The sequence below is a fragment of the Alligator sinensis genome, unplaced genomic scaffold (assembly GCF_000455745.1).
Source record: "Alligator sinensis unplaced genomic scaffold, ASM45574v1 scaffold991_1, whole genome shotgun sequence".
Lineage (NCBI taxonomy): Eukaryota > Metazoa > Chordata > Crocodylia > Alligatoridae > Alligator > Alligator sinensis.
Window position 1 is genome coordinate 993,781 of NW_005842335.1, and position 12,874 is coordinate 1,006,654.

Genomic DNA, 12,874 nt, shown 5'->3' on the forward strand with positions numbered 1-12,874 from the left:
TTTAATGAAAAAAAAAAAAAAAAAAAAAAAAAGAAATCAGAGCTACTGTATGTATGTAAAGCTATAAAGAGCTACCGTAAAAATGTGTAGTGAGTATTGCTTAAAGATAAAACCAGGCAGGAACCTCCAAATCCGGTGTGTTAACAACTGTGCTATAATGGGCTATAACGGTACGGTGGAAGGACGGTACCCGGGCGGTGGCGGGGCAGGTGGGAGTCAGCGCAGTGCATCACGTGGTGAGCCGAGCTGCTGCTTACCAGGACAGCTGTCTGGAATCGAGGTGAATTGTCGAGGGTTTAAATATACGCACGCCGTTGAGGAAAACCACCAAAGAGAGAGGCGGGGCAGGACAGAGAGGGAGGAGAAATAGTGCAAAATGCTCTTGTACTAGTGGTTTTTATAAAAAAAAAAATAAAAATAAAATCAGAGTGTCCGCTGCAGCACAGACAAGGGGTAACCCAGCGGGTGAGGAGCTGTCTGCACCCCCTTGCTTGGAAAGGCTGTTCCCGATGCGTCCGAACCCCAGGGAGCCCTTCCTTCGGGCTGCCGCCCGCCCGGCTGCTCTTTGGCTAGCACAGCGGTAGAAGGATAAGGCAAGGCAGGCACCGGCTTTCCCCGTGCAAGACCCCCGATGGTGCATGGGACGCCTTCCTCAAGGAGGCAGAGGAGACCGAGGGGAGTTGTGATCCCTCCCATAGCAAACCGGAGGGCAGAGGCTGCTCGAACACGGGGAGTGACGTGGTCAGTGCACCACGGATGCCCCTCGCTCGGCAGAAGTCAGCCCTGCAGCTGTGCGCACAGGTCCACTGGCCGCACGGTGCTGCCTCTCCTGGGGTCTCCCCCCTGCGTGCGGACAAACCCACTGTCAGCCCCTTGCAGACCCACGCGCCGGGAGCTCGGCACAACAGGTCATTTGAGCCTTCCCAGGTCTGAAAAGCAGCCGGGTATTTTCAATGGGCCAAAGCTGGCCCGGGCAGCACCGCGCACACGGATGGGCTTTGCAGCCCGAGCCACAGGGCAGAGGATCTTGTGGGCTGATTTCAGAGGGGGAGAAGACTCCCAAGGGGCTAGAAGGTGGCAGCTACCTCTTAGAGAGCACTGGTTACCTGGGGACACACCTGCGTGCACCCACGTGTGCACACATTGGTGCGGGGGTGGTTTTTCTTGGCTAATGCCTGCGTTTTCTGGTCTAGGGACCAGACTCCATTTCCACTTCCTATTGCCCATCAGTCGGAGGGACGCATCCTGCTCTCCGCCCCTTGCAAGAGTCCACCCCATAGAGGCAGGGGTCAGGATCAGGGCTCGACCCAGAGCCTGGGGGTCAAGCCCAGCCTCAAACAGGCCCCAGAAGTGCGTCCCGGAGCGGTCTCGGGACAAAAGCTACAGGGTCCCAGCACAGCTGGGAGTCACACCGCTGCCTTCCCCTGACCACAACCACAGCGCGACCCCATGCCAGACCAGGCAGGATCCTCCCCATGCAGCCAAAGGCTTTCAAGTTTTGAGAAATAAAATACAATTAAAAAAAAGATAGATAGATAGATAGATAGATAGATAAAGAAAAGAACGAGAGAGAGGGGGGAAAAGGAGGCGTCTTGGACGAGGGTGGTACTGGCCGTAGGCAGGCGAGAGTGGTCTCGTGGGGACAGTCGGAGGAAGAGAGAAGGGAAGGCCTACCCATGGGACGCCGTCATGCCTGGGGCACGGCCCTCTCTCGAGGAGGGGCTTCCTCTTTGCCCCACTACTCAACCCCTTTCCAAGCCACCCACACTTTCTCCCACCGCTGCCAAGCTGGGGCATCCCCGATCCCCTCCAACACCCTCTGTCACCACCCAAAAACTCCTGCTCTGACCCCGGAGATGCCTGTGGCAATGCACGCAGGGAAAGCGGCACCGAGGGAGACCGGATCTGCACAGCCCCACACCTTGTAGGGGGGAGAGGCGGACGCTGAGCTAGGCCCTGGCTTTGTACGTGGCAACCAGCCTCTCTGGTGTGCAGCGGTTTAGGCACCTTGCTGGATGCAACCCAGTGGATGTGACAGCCAGGAGGGAGACCCTCAGGAAATCTCCATCCCTGGTGATGGAGATGGGTCGGGGGGGTGTTCTTGCCATTTTTCTCCTCTCTGCTATTCACGTGGCTTGGTCCTGATCCCAGTGACACTAAGGACCCTTCACACAAGCGCAGCGGCAGAGAGGGGTCTTTGCAGGTGCAGAAAAAGCGCCCCCCCTCGAGCATCCCCCCAATTCAGGGAACCTCCAAGGCCGCTGTGCAATACGCCCAGCCGGCGAGGAGATGGACCGGAGCACGGTGCACGAGGCTTTTTTGCAGAGGACGAGGCAGAGCAGCCCGGAGGCCGCTCTCACGGTCTGCTGGAGGCCTGGCAGGACCCTCCGTAGCACCGGGGAACAAGGAGCATGGTTCAAAGCCTCCTCAATCCTTCTGCCCCAAGGCCGGAGAACGAGGCCTTTCGAGGCCACCGGGCAGCCCTGTTTCACACCCGGGACTCGCCAAGCAGCCCGCTCCTCTGCTCCCCTCCACCCAACCTCCCGCGCCAATGCAATCCAGAGTGAAACCAGAAGAGAAGCTGCCTCCTAGGTCCAGGGCGGGAGGGAGACAGAGCTGGACCCGTGTCCCTTTAGCACAAAGCTGTCATCCCTCACGGAGGCTCGCCGGTTCCCTTTGACCTGCGCTCGCAGCGGGCATCCTTCTTCTGCCGGGTGTCAGCGCGTTGTCCGGCCGTGCTCCCGGCCCGCCGCACGGCAATCCTCGTCTGGGAGGGAACGGTCGCTGTCTCGTGTACACGTGCGTGTCTGCACGCTCAGACAGCTAGCAACAGGGAGAGGTTTCTTAATCGCTAGCAGGTCTCCAAAGCAAGGATTGAGCCCATTGCTCCTTTCCCTGGAGGGCTGTTTTATTTCCTGCAGGATCTCTGTGGAAGCAAACCTAGCCAAGACCCTTGTCGTGGTGAAATAAAAGAAACGGTCTCAAGAGTCAAGAAGAAAAGTAGAGTCCCAAGGACGTCGCGGTCTGTCTAAGCCTGGAGAAGCAGCTTGAGTCCATTGGATTTACATGCCCTGAGGGCCCCCGGTTTGCTCGGGTTGGGCTTGGGGGGGCTCTGACTGTACGGAGCGAATGGAAACCGTCTGTAGGAGCCTTGAAAGGGGTGTCTGAACACTGGACTGGGGAAAAAAATAGATACGGGCTTGCACGTATCTGTGTGTGCATGGGTGTGTAGCATTCGCCAGCCTTGAAACAGCATCTTGGCCTGGGGCAAACACCTATTTGGATGGGCAATTAAAAATGTCATTAGTTTCTCTCCATCACCGTCTTCATCTTCATCATCGTCGTGACACAAATGGTGCCGGGGTGGCCGAGGAACGCCCCGATCCCGCAACCCCTTCAGTAATGCACGGGCTTGAACGGTCGCGGTCGATTTGCAAGGGACGTTTGTCTGCGACAAGCCCGGGAGATGGTTCGAGGGAATGGCTCTGCACTTGAAGTTGAAGGCACCGGCGTTCGGGCCGGGGGCCAGTTTTGCAAGGAGGCGACAGACCACAGACGTCCCCACGCTGATGGAGAACAGCTCAACAGAGTCACATATGCCAGGAAATACGATCTCCTGCTTAAGGGACACCACCCCTTTCCCCCGAGGGATCGGGAAGGCGGGGTTGTTTTTCCAAAAGTCTACCGATACATTTGGCTGGTGTCCGCGTCGCTGACCTGCTCCCTCGCATAAGGCAAACCATTAAAAAAAGGTATATAAAAGGCTATCTATGACCCCCCAGCAATCTGCATATATCTATGGCTATAGATATATTGATAGAGAGGAGGAGAAAAATCAAAGCCACTCAAGTCCTAGCAGAGGAGAGAGGAAGGGGAAGAAGGGACTCGAGTGGAAGGAGTGGGAGTGTTGCTCGTGGCGGGGCTCCTCCGTCTTCTCTAGAGACCGCAGGGGGAAGCGGCTAGCTAATCCGGGACAAAAAATAAAAAAATGAAGGAATAGTAAAAAATCAAAGCAACCCACAAGAGCAAAACACCAACTCAAGTGCTTTCGAGCAATTCCTACAGGCTCGTGCTGGCTCCGCTCCTCGGCGGGGAGCGGGGAGCCGTGGCCGGGGGAGTCGCGGGGAGCAGGGATGAGGAGTGGAGGAAGCCACTGGCTTGTCTTTCTGCTCCTCCTTTCCTGTCCTCTGTCAGTCTCTGTCGCCGCCGTCGCCGAGGTCGAGGACGGACTGTCGATTCCAAGGTTCTCAGGTTCTTCAGCTTGTTTCTTTTTATTTAAAAATGAGATGAAAGGAGTCCGAGTCCGGGGCGCGGGGAGGCACGGGGGTCGGGGAGGTCTCAGCGGGGGGTTCACTCGGTGTTGCTGCTGTCGAAGTGGTGGCACTGCAGGTCTCCAGACACGTACCCACTCCCTGGCAGCTTCAGGCCGTACTTGTCCACGCACCAGCACAGCCCGCGCTTCCGGCCTCGGGACGGCTTGCACTGGGGAGAGACGCGGGGAGACGTCAGAGAAAGGCACGGCGAACGCGCACGGGAGGAACCTGCAAGCAGTCCTTCAGGCAAGGGTGACTTGGGAGACCTGAGACCAATTTCTGCCTGGTGGCATTGGGTAAAGTCTGGGATGATGTAGCTGGCGCTGGTCCTGCTTGCAGCAGGGGGTTGGACTAGACGTGACCTCCTGAGCTCCCTCCCAACCCTCCTCTTCTATGACACTAAGTCAGTTGGGGTGTCTCTACCACAAGGATTTCCCTCGATTAGTCCGGGGTGCAGGTGGTAGCCGTGTTGGTCTAAGGACACAGGCAGACCGGGTTGCTTGGGTAAATGCGATATCTTTGATTAGACCAACTCAAATCATTGGGAAACTTCTTTGCAAGCTGTCAAGCTTGCAAACTTCTTTGCAAGCTTTCAGACAAAGGGGATTGATACCCGAAAGCTTGCGGAGAAGAATTTTTCCAACGATTTGAGCGGGTCTAATCAAACATATCAGATATATCCAAAGAACCTTGTCTGCCTCCATTTGCCGTGCATTTCTGCAGTTGAATGCAGTTAAAGCAGACGGCAATGAGGGATAGGCTAGCGGGGACTTGCTCGAGGGCGGCCTGGACTGCAGCCGGGGTCGGGGGGCGAGCTAAGGGGCCGCTCATGGAGATGGACAAAGGGTTGCAGAGTGGGACCGTGCGAGCAAAGCTCTTAGTTTCCCAGCTAGAAAACGGAGGAAAACAATCCTTCCTTTCTCTGACATTTTGTCCATCTCAGGCACCAGCGCGTTGGACAACCGGCAGAGTTTTGCCGTGATTATCCACCGACTGCTGCCCGAAGGGCCTGGGAGCCGCTCTAGATCCCAGCTCTAGCAGATTCGTGCCCCCTGAGATACAGGGGGTTACCCCCCCCCCGAATCGGACCCCGAAACGGGGCTGCATTGGCTTCCGGTGAAGACGCTACCTGTTTCCTCTTGTAGAAACCCTTCCTGTCGCAGTTGGGAAGGTGCACGGCTCTGGGGATCATCCGCTGGCTAGTTTTGAGCTCCTGCAGCGACGCCTCCATCTGTCTGCGGCAAGGACCCTGCCGAGAGGTGACAACCAGGGTGAGCCCCGCCGTCCCGACCCAACCGGCCTGAAGACACCCCGTCCCATCCGGGGTCACCCGGGAGGGATGAACCCCCCAGGCTGAGGCTGGGACACAGCTCTGTGCTTTCCAGCTTGCTCTTCCCACCGAGTAGACCAGGCGCCGGAGCAGCCCAAGCCTTCTCTACTGGTGCACGGAAAATGGGAGAGAGAAAAGGAAAGGACGCAAGGAAGGGAAGGAGGCATGCAGTGGAAAGGGCCCACGCAAGATTTAAGGCCGCTCACCAGCTCAAACTCTGGCCTCAGCTCGGGGGCAGCAACCCGGGGGTGCGCCGTGTTCTCCGCCGCGCCGACAAACTTGCTCGAAGTCATCTTCTTCCTGCGGTCCTTCTTCAGGGCCTCGGCCTTCAGCTCGGAGAGGCGCGGGTGCTTGGGCCGGTATCCCTTGGGCGCGTAGGTCTCCTCCGTCATCTCCGAGGTGGTCGGCTCCTCATGCTCTCGGGACTCCTTCTCTGGAGGGAGAAAGGGAGGGTGCAGCGTGAGCACGCGGGGCCCCGTCTACCCACTGCTTGCCAGCTTTACGCACCCCACTTTGCTTCGTAAGCCCACATAAGACTCTGTGTCCCTTCCTAGAAAGGTCAGCCCCTTTTTTCGTCGCGTGGAGCATCCACACAGGGCTCCAACAAGAACGAACCTCTCTGGACACTGGACTGCATGCTGCAGATATAGGCCACCCCAGTCATTACGGTGAAATAATATGCATGGTCTCTGCACCCACGGGATCTGTGGTGCACAAGGATATTTTATCTGCCGCAGAGCAGAAGAGTTACCCGTAGGTCCTACCCACCATAGGGCATTTGTGGTTGACCCTACTGTCAACGGGCAATGGCCATTCAAGTTGGGGAGTTGGTCATGCAAGCCTCCATCCCACTAGGCTGAGAGGCTACCAAGTCTTGGGATGGACCTTTGCCCTTCCATGAGTTTGGCAGAGATGGCCAACTCCTACCATGGCTCAACTACCAGAGGATGGCTGTCTTTTTAAGACCTCCTGGGTAGCACGGTTGATGCAGAACAGGGTTGAGTCCCCGCTCGGAGGTGGCTGCACGTCCGCGGTGGCTGCAAGCTCCCCGCGCAGGATATCTACGCTCTCCGCAGGGCCGCGGCATCCGGCGCCGTCTAAATTCCTACCTTCCAGCACCAATATTAACGGCGCCGAGTGCTAACGAGCTCCCCTAGCCCCGATACGCTCCTGCCGGGAACAGAGCTGCCGCTTTACTTATTGTAGTTGCCCCTAAATATATCGGGAGACCTTTTGGATGCCGCGATCCCTTGGCCAGTATGGCTTTAACAGATGGGATGTCGTCAAGCCTCCTGAGCGGTTATATATAGGAGCGAGTTGGTGACAGCCTATACTTAGCTGACTTGTGACCTTTCATGCAGCCACCGGAGTAAAAGAGAGTTATCTTGGGGTCTAAATTTGAATAAAGTCCTAGCCTCCGGAGGCCGTAGGACCCCCTGCGATACATTCCCAAAAGGCCAGCGATGATGCTTTGGCAGCACCTCCGCTGGTGACAGAGAAACCGCCCGAGCGCGGGACCAGAGGAAAACGGGGCCCAGAACAATTCATGCAGAAATACAAGGCGTTGGGCCCGTCAGGCTGCGCCTCTTATTATCGAAAGGACTCACTGAAATTGGGCGACCACCCCCAACCTGAGCTAAGGGTGCGAGAAAGACCCAACAGCTGTTTCCAGTGCAAGAACTATTTCCTGATCCTTCTCAAGCCCCCCCAAAACCCCATCAACGGAACTACTGGGGGTATTTTCACCGCCGCACCGAAGTAGGCGCTTCTGGCGGGGAGCAGCGCTGGACGGACCGGCGACCCTGCCGGAGAGCGGCGGACGGGAGGTGAAGAAGTAGTTTGGGTTCGGTGTTAGCGGTTGTGGGGGGAGCTGATGGTGGGGGATTATTTTCTACCGAGGGGTTTTTGCAAGCCCGGGGCTATCGGCACCGGGACGACGCGACGGCGGAGCAATCCACGAAACGACCAGGAGGTGGCACCACGCGCCTTTGGTTTGGCCGAACCCTTGTCCACACACGGCCAGCCGTGCCCCGGTTTCGGGAAGGCTTGGGGACCTCGGGAGCATCGTCCCCATCCCAGTTTGCACCCCGCGCTGAACCCGTGCAACCCGAGGAGACCCCAAAATCCTTCACGCACGGCACGGAGACCCACTGAGCATCAGCGCCAGCACCCCGAGAGCAGCCTGTTTGCAGCCCGCCTGCGTCTTGCCAGGCCCAGCGAGTCTCAGCGATCTCTACGGCGGGGGGGTGGCCTCCGGGGTTTCCCCGCCGCCCCCACAGGAGGCCCAGCGAGTCTCAGCGATCTCTACGGCGGGGCGCTGCCATCCGGGTTTCCAGCGCTGCCACGAGAGGCGGACGCCGCATCTTTTCTTATTCACACAACCGTCCTTAGCATCGCGCCTGCAAGCTCCTATTCACAAAACCTAAACGCGGGGTGCAAATGTGCCCCTTTAATAAAGACCCTGGCCACCTGTAATAAGTTAGGGGCTCTTTGCTGCTGCGACTCGAAGTCCAGGCAGGAAAAGAGGAGCGTACGGCCGAATAACCGTCCTCTTGAGGAAACCAACCCATCTCCCCCGTGGGTCAGCCCCACAGACCGCTGTCTCCGGAGGCAGAGAGGAGGAGAAGCCCCATCAACGCGCTTGGTCCAGCATCCTGCCCGTGACCAAGACCCGACCCTTTCGATGGAGGACGACGTACCCGGTGCTCTACTACCCAAAGAGAGCATTTCTGCCGAAAACCAGCGCCCGGAGGAGAGAGGAGCCCTTGGCCCGTTTAACCCGGGTAACGTCCGTGCCGAGGTCGCTCCCATTCCCGTGGAAGGACGCGAGGCTCTGCGCCCTTTGAGGCCTGCTTGAATTTGGGGGCAAAGGAGAGAAACAAGTTAGCTGCGGCTACGTATCCCTTGTCCTTTCTGAAGGCGGCGCCGGCGGCACGCGGCTGACCCGAGCCTTAGAAATTACAGCGAGTCGAAGCAATTTCGTAGACCTGGAATTTGTCCCCGCGCCAAACCCGGAGAGCGGGGAAGCGGCTGGGCCAAGCCCCGCATCCTCCCGGTGACAAGACGGGAGAGCGAAGCCCTGGGAAGGCACCGGGGGTCGGGGTTTGCGTGCGGAGGAGGGTGCTGGAAGTGCCTGACATCTGCCCAGCTCCCCGCGCTCCTCCCTGCTCATCTTTATTTGCCACAAAAGTGTCTGGCTGCTTTTCCCCCCGCGCCCCCGGGGCTGGGCGTGCAAGCCGGCAGCCCTCAGGGATGGGGGAAGGCGGTCGAAGTGCCGCTGGGGGGCACGGATCTGCTTTGCAAGCCACCCAGCCCTCTCCTGGCACCGGCAGCAAGAGGGTCCTGGACTCCCCAGGGCAAGGAGCTGACTCCTTGCCCCAACTTCTCTTTTTAGGGGGGAAAATAATTCTGGCTGGGATGATGGAGTTGGGGCTGGTCCTGCTTGGAGCAGGGGTTGGACTAGATGTGACCTCTTGAGGTCCCTTCAACCCTCGTTTTCTCTGAGTCTATGAAAAGCAAGCTGCAACGAGACCCTGATGGGCACATGGGGAAATGAGACCTTGGCCATCAGGAGATTTGCGGCTAAACTTTCCCAGCATTTTCCCCGTGGAGATAACCGATGGGATCCAGGGCATGGCGACGCTGCTCAGCGCAGGGACGGGCCCATTTGCTCCCGGAGCCCGTCCAGCGCAGAGACCCCAGGCACCGGGTGGATCTGCTGCTTGGCAAGACACTGGACCAGCCCTGCTCCGGGCGCCCGGCCAGGGACAGCAGGATCCGAGCGCTCGTTCCAGGCTCCAGCCTTGACGGCTGCAAGGAAAACCTCCCCTACGTGACTCGGTGTTCCCCACGCGGGGCTGCAGCTGGGATCCTGGCAGGAGAGTCGCTCCACGGCCCCCGATGCGAGACATAGATGCAACCCCATTGCTAGTGCTCAGCACATGCCCAGCGCGGCGGCGTGTCCACGGTTCACGCCGGGCAGAAGAGCGCCCACCTCGCAGCCCGCCTGCGCTGAGCTCGGCGCGCGGTTTCCTAAGAGCCCGCCTGGGAATCATTGTCTCTGCCCTGGGCTGGTGGCGCCGGTTTGGCGAGGGCAAAGGGAGACGGGGATGGGCTCCGGGGGGGATGAACCTAAGACCTCCGAGCACCTAAACGTCATGCAATTTCTGCGCTTGATGCCGGAGGTTTTAGGTCACTGGCCTTTTTGGCGGGCGGGCCACAAATGAATAAGCCAGCCCTCTTCTTTTTTGCCTCGTTTAAGTTATGCTGCAAGCTCCCTGACCGTTCGGGTGCAAAGGAGGCCTGTCGCACACGCGTGTGCGTGGGGGGGCTGTCGCCCACCGTGGCTGCAGGGCAGAGGGCGAGGCCTGTCCAAATTGCTCGGAGGCTCCTGCAGGTTGGGCTGGATTTTGGGGGGTCTCTCTGGCTGCTGATTGGAGGCCGTGGAAGAGGGGCTGCATGAATGATGATCGTCCGTCCATAGATTCGCACAACCTAGAAGGCTGTTTGCCAGGAAAGGGCCTGCTGAGACCTGGCTTCGCCCCTCCTGCCTCTCCCACCCACGATATATATTTGCTGTCACCCCTTCCCGTGGCACTACGGGGATGCCAGCACCTCCTCGCGGGGTGAAGGCAAGCACCAGCCTCCCCCATCCCCTGCTCATCTCCTATTGCGGCGGGTCCCCGCTTTGCTGGACGCCGTGCCCACCCCCAGGTACAACCGCGCAGAGTTGGGACTGCGCCCCCTCCACTCAGCCCACAACACACAAGCCCACCCTCTGTGACCAGCTCCTAAATCCCCTCTCCCCGGCTCCCCAACCCTGGTGCTGGCTGCACAGCGAGTTTGCTCCTCGTTGCAAATCCCATCCCTGCCTTCAGGAGACCGGCTGTTGCACGAGCACCAAGTCCTGGCTGCTTTGCCAGGGACATTCAGCTCACCCCGGCTGAAGCAGTGCTGGGGGGGACCTAATTCTTATTTCTCCCTTTCCAAAATCTCCTTTGCCTGCTAAGGACTTTCTCTACTTACTAACCCCGGGTGGGAGTCGACCCCATCACCCCAAGGAGCAAATCTCAGTGACCAATTGCTATGTCCAAGCTACTCCCCTGCAGGTGAGCACAGAAACGCACAGCCCATCCGCTTGCAGAGTTGTTCCTGCCTTTTGCCTTTCGGTCGCATGCGAGCAAATGGCTCAAGCGAGCTTGGGAGCCTGCGCGGGGATCGGCCTGGACAGAGGCAGCTCGCACAACTAAGATAACGGGCCCGGACAAGGACGGGCTCGTTACGGAAACCCTGCCAGGCAGGAGAGGCCCCACACGCAGAAGCGATGGGAATGAATGACCCCGTTCGTCATGGAGCTGGAAGGGGGAAGAAGCCAGGTGGACGTGGGGCGGGAGGCAGGAGACCGAGCGGGGATGCAGGAGGACGAGGCCTCACGCGGCGAGCGCTCGGTCCCTGCTCAGGACCTACGCCCTAATGATGTCACCCGGTGATCTCAACCCCTCCGCGTCCGCAAGAGGACGGGGCGCCGCGGCTCAGCGCCATTTGGCACGGACGAGAGCTGGAGCAGCCAGGGACGGAGCGAGAAGCGGCTGTCCGAGATCTTCCCCTTCTCGGCGACGGCCCAAGCGCAGCTCCGGTCCTCGGGTCTGAGCCTCACCCTAGCCGAGCCACCTTTGGCGAGGTGAGGAGAGGTTAGGATGCACCGTGCATCCAACCCGTCAGCAGGGTTTGCAGCAGAGCTGAACTCGGAGGAGATGCACGCACCGACAAGGCGAGGAAGATAACACGGCAGAGGCTGGGCACGCCGGGAGCCCGTAGGGACGCGTGAGCAAGCAACGTGCAACGTGCATGCACCGCGTGAAACGGCGCAGGCACTCGGTACGGGGGAGACAGCTGAGAAACAGCAACGGTGCAAGAAACCTAGGGCCGACGTCCGGGTGCAGCGCGCGGCAGCTGCAGAGGCCCGAGCAATTAAAGGCTGGATGCCCTCGCGTCACGGAGCAAGAAGAGGTCGGTCCCTTTCCAACCCACGCTGCTAGGGCTGCGCCTGGGGCGTTTTGGCCACCGCCACCTGATTAAGAGGAGGATGGGGATCAAGTGGGGGGCGCTTACAGCAGACCCCCAGGGCAGGAAGGGCCGAGCTACAAGCCGAGGGCTTTGTCAGGTTCGGTGAAGACATCGAGCGTAGGGTCACAGCCGACGAATACCTGCACAGCGCGCATGCCTTGCTCGAGTCACATCCCACACGTGGGATGATCGCCCGCGTCTTCTCCCTCTCCAAACCCTACAGATCAGCCCAGGCTGGCGCACACTGACTCCACGAGAGGATCCGGCACCCACATCCTGGGACCCCGGCGGGGAGGAAACAACCTGCGGAGGCTTTTCTCTGCAAAACCCAACACAAAGGGGCCACGTTTCCTCTGAAGCTTCGCCCAAAATAGCTCCTCTGGAAGCGTGCCCTCAGCAGATCCGCAGGGGAGAGGATCCCGCCGCGTGAGCTGCCAGGCGCGACTGCAAGGGGCAAAGCACGGGAAGGCGCTCTCTCGCCAGTGCCGCTCGCCAGTACAAGCAGGTGCACGCGGGACGGGTTTGAGATGCAGATCGTTCCCCTGATGACCTTGGGGCGCCCGTGCCGAGCTGCGGAGGGAAGGAGCTTACTTTAGCATCCAGGGGCGTGAGCTCATTTGGACTCAGGGGGTTGCACGTGCAGGTCCTGTCTCCTATCTGTGCGCACAGACGACCGGAGCGTGAGGTTAGCACTGCTTTTTTGCAATTTGGAGGAGGTCAGCAGGTCCCCTCTATATGGTTTAGCTGCGTGCAGTGCTCTCCTGCTGGGGGAGAGTCTAGTAACTCTCTGGTTTGACCACATATACGTATTGTGACGGTGGCCAATAACGTCGTAGGCGCCGCTCTTTCCTATGGGACTGGACACCCAACGCTCCTAGCAGAGCCGACGGACTGCCCTGAGGCCGACAGAGCAAATTGCATCTCGAGGGCTTCCTCCGAGGCGTCTGCTCCCTGCCTACGGCAATACTAAATGCAGCATCGGTCCAGTGATTTCCACCCGTACTTTTGTTGCCTTGGTGGGAGGCTGGAGATGTTAGCAGCATGAAGCTGGTAAGCCTGTCCCCCACGTCTACAAAGACGCCCTACAAAAAGAAGGAGACATGGACATTTTCCTCGGGAAGTCACGACTAGCAAGGAGGGAGGTGGGGGGAAAAAAGGAGGGAAA

At 59.1% G+C, this 12,874-nt stretch overlaps 1 protein-coding gene across 1 annotated transcript in view; it reads right to left on the reverse strand.

Moving 5' to 3' along the window:
* Window positions 1-12,874, reverse strand: part of IGFBP5 (insulin like growth factor binding protein 5) — a gene marked incomplete at its 5' end in the record, with an annotated part of 23,426 nt that continues 10,552 nt past the window's right edge. The window contains 3 exons of the mRNA XM_006028696.3: window positions 1-4,482; window positions 5,443-5,562; window positions 5,850-6,076. Coding sequence (XP_006028758.2) covers window positions 4,351-4,482; window positions 5,443-5,562; window positions 5,850-6,076 — 479 coding nt within the window. The remainder of the gene's footprint in view (window positions 4,483-5,442; window positions 5,563-5,849; window positions 6,077-12,874) is intronic.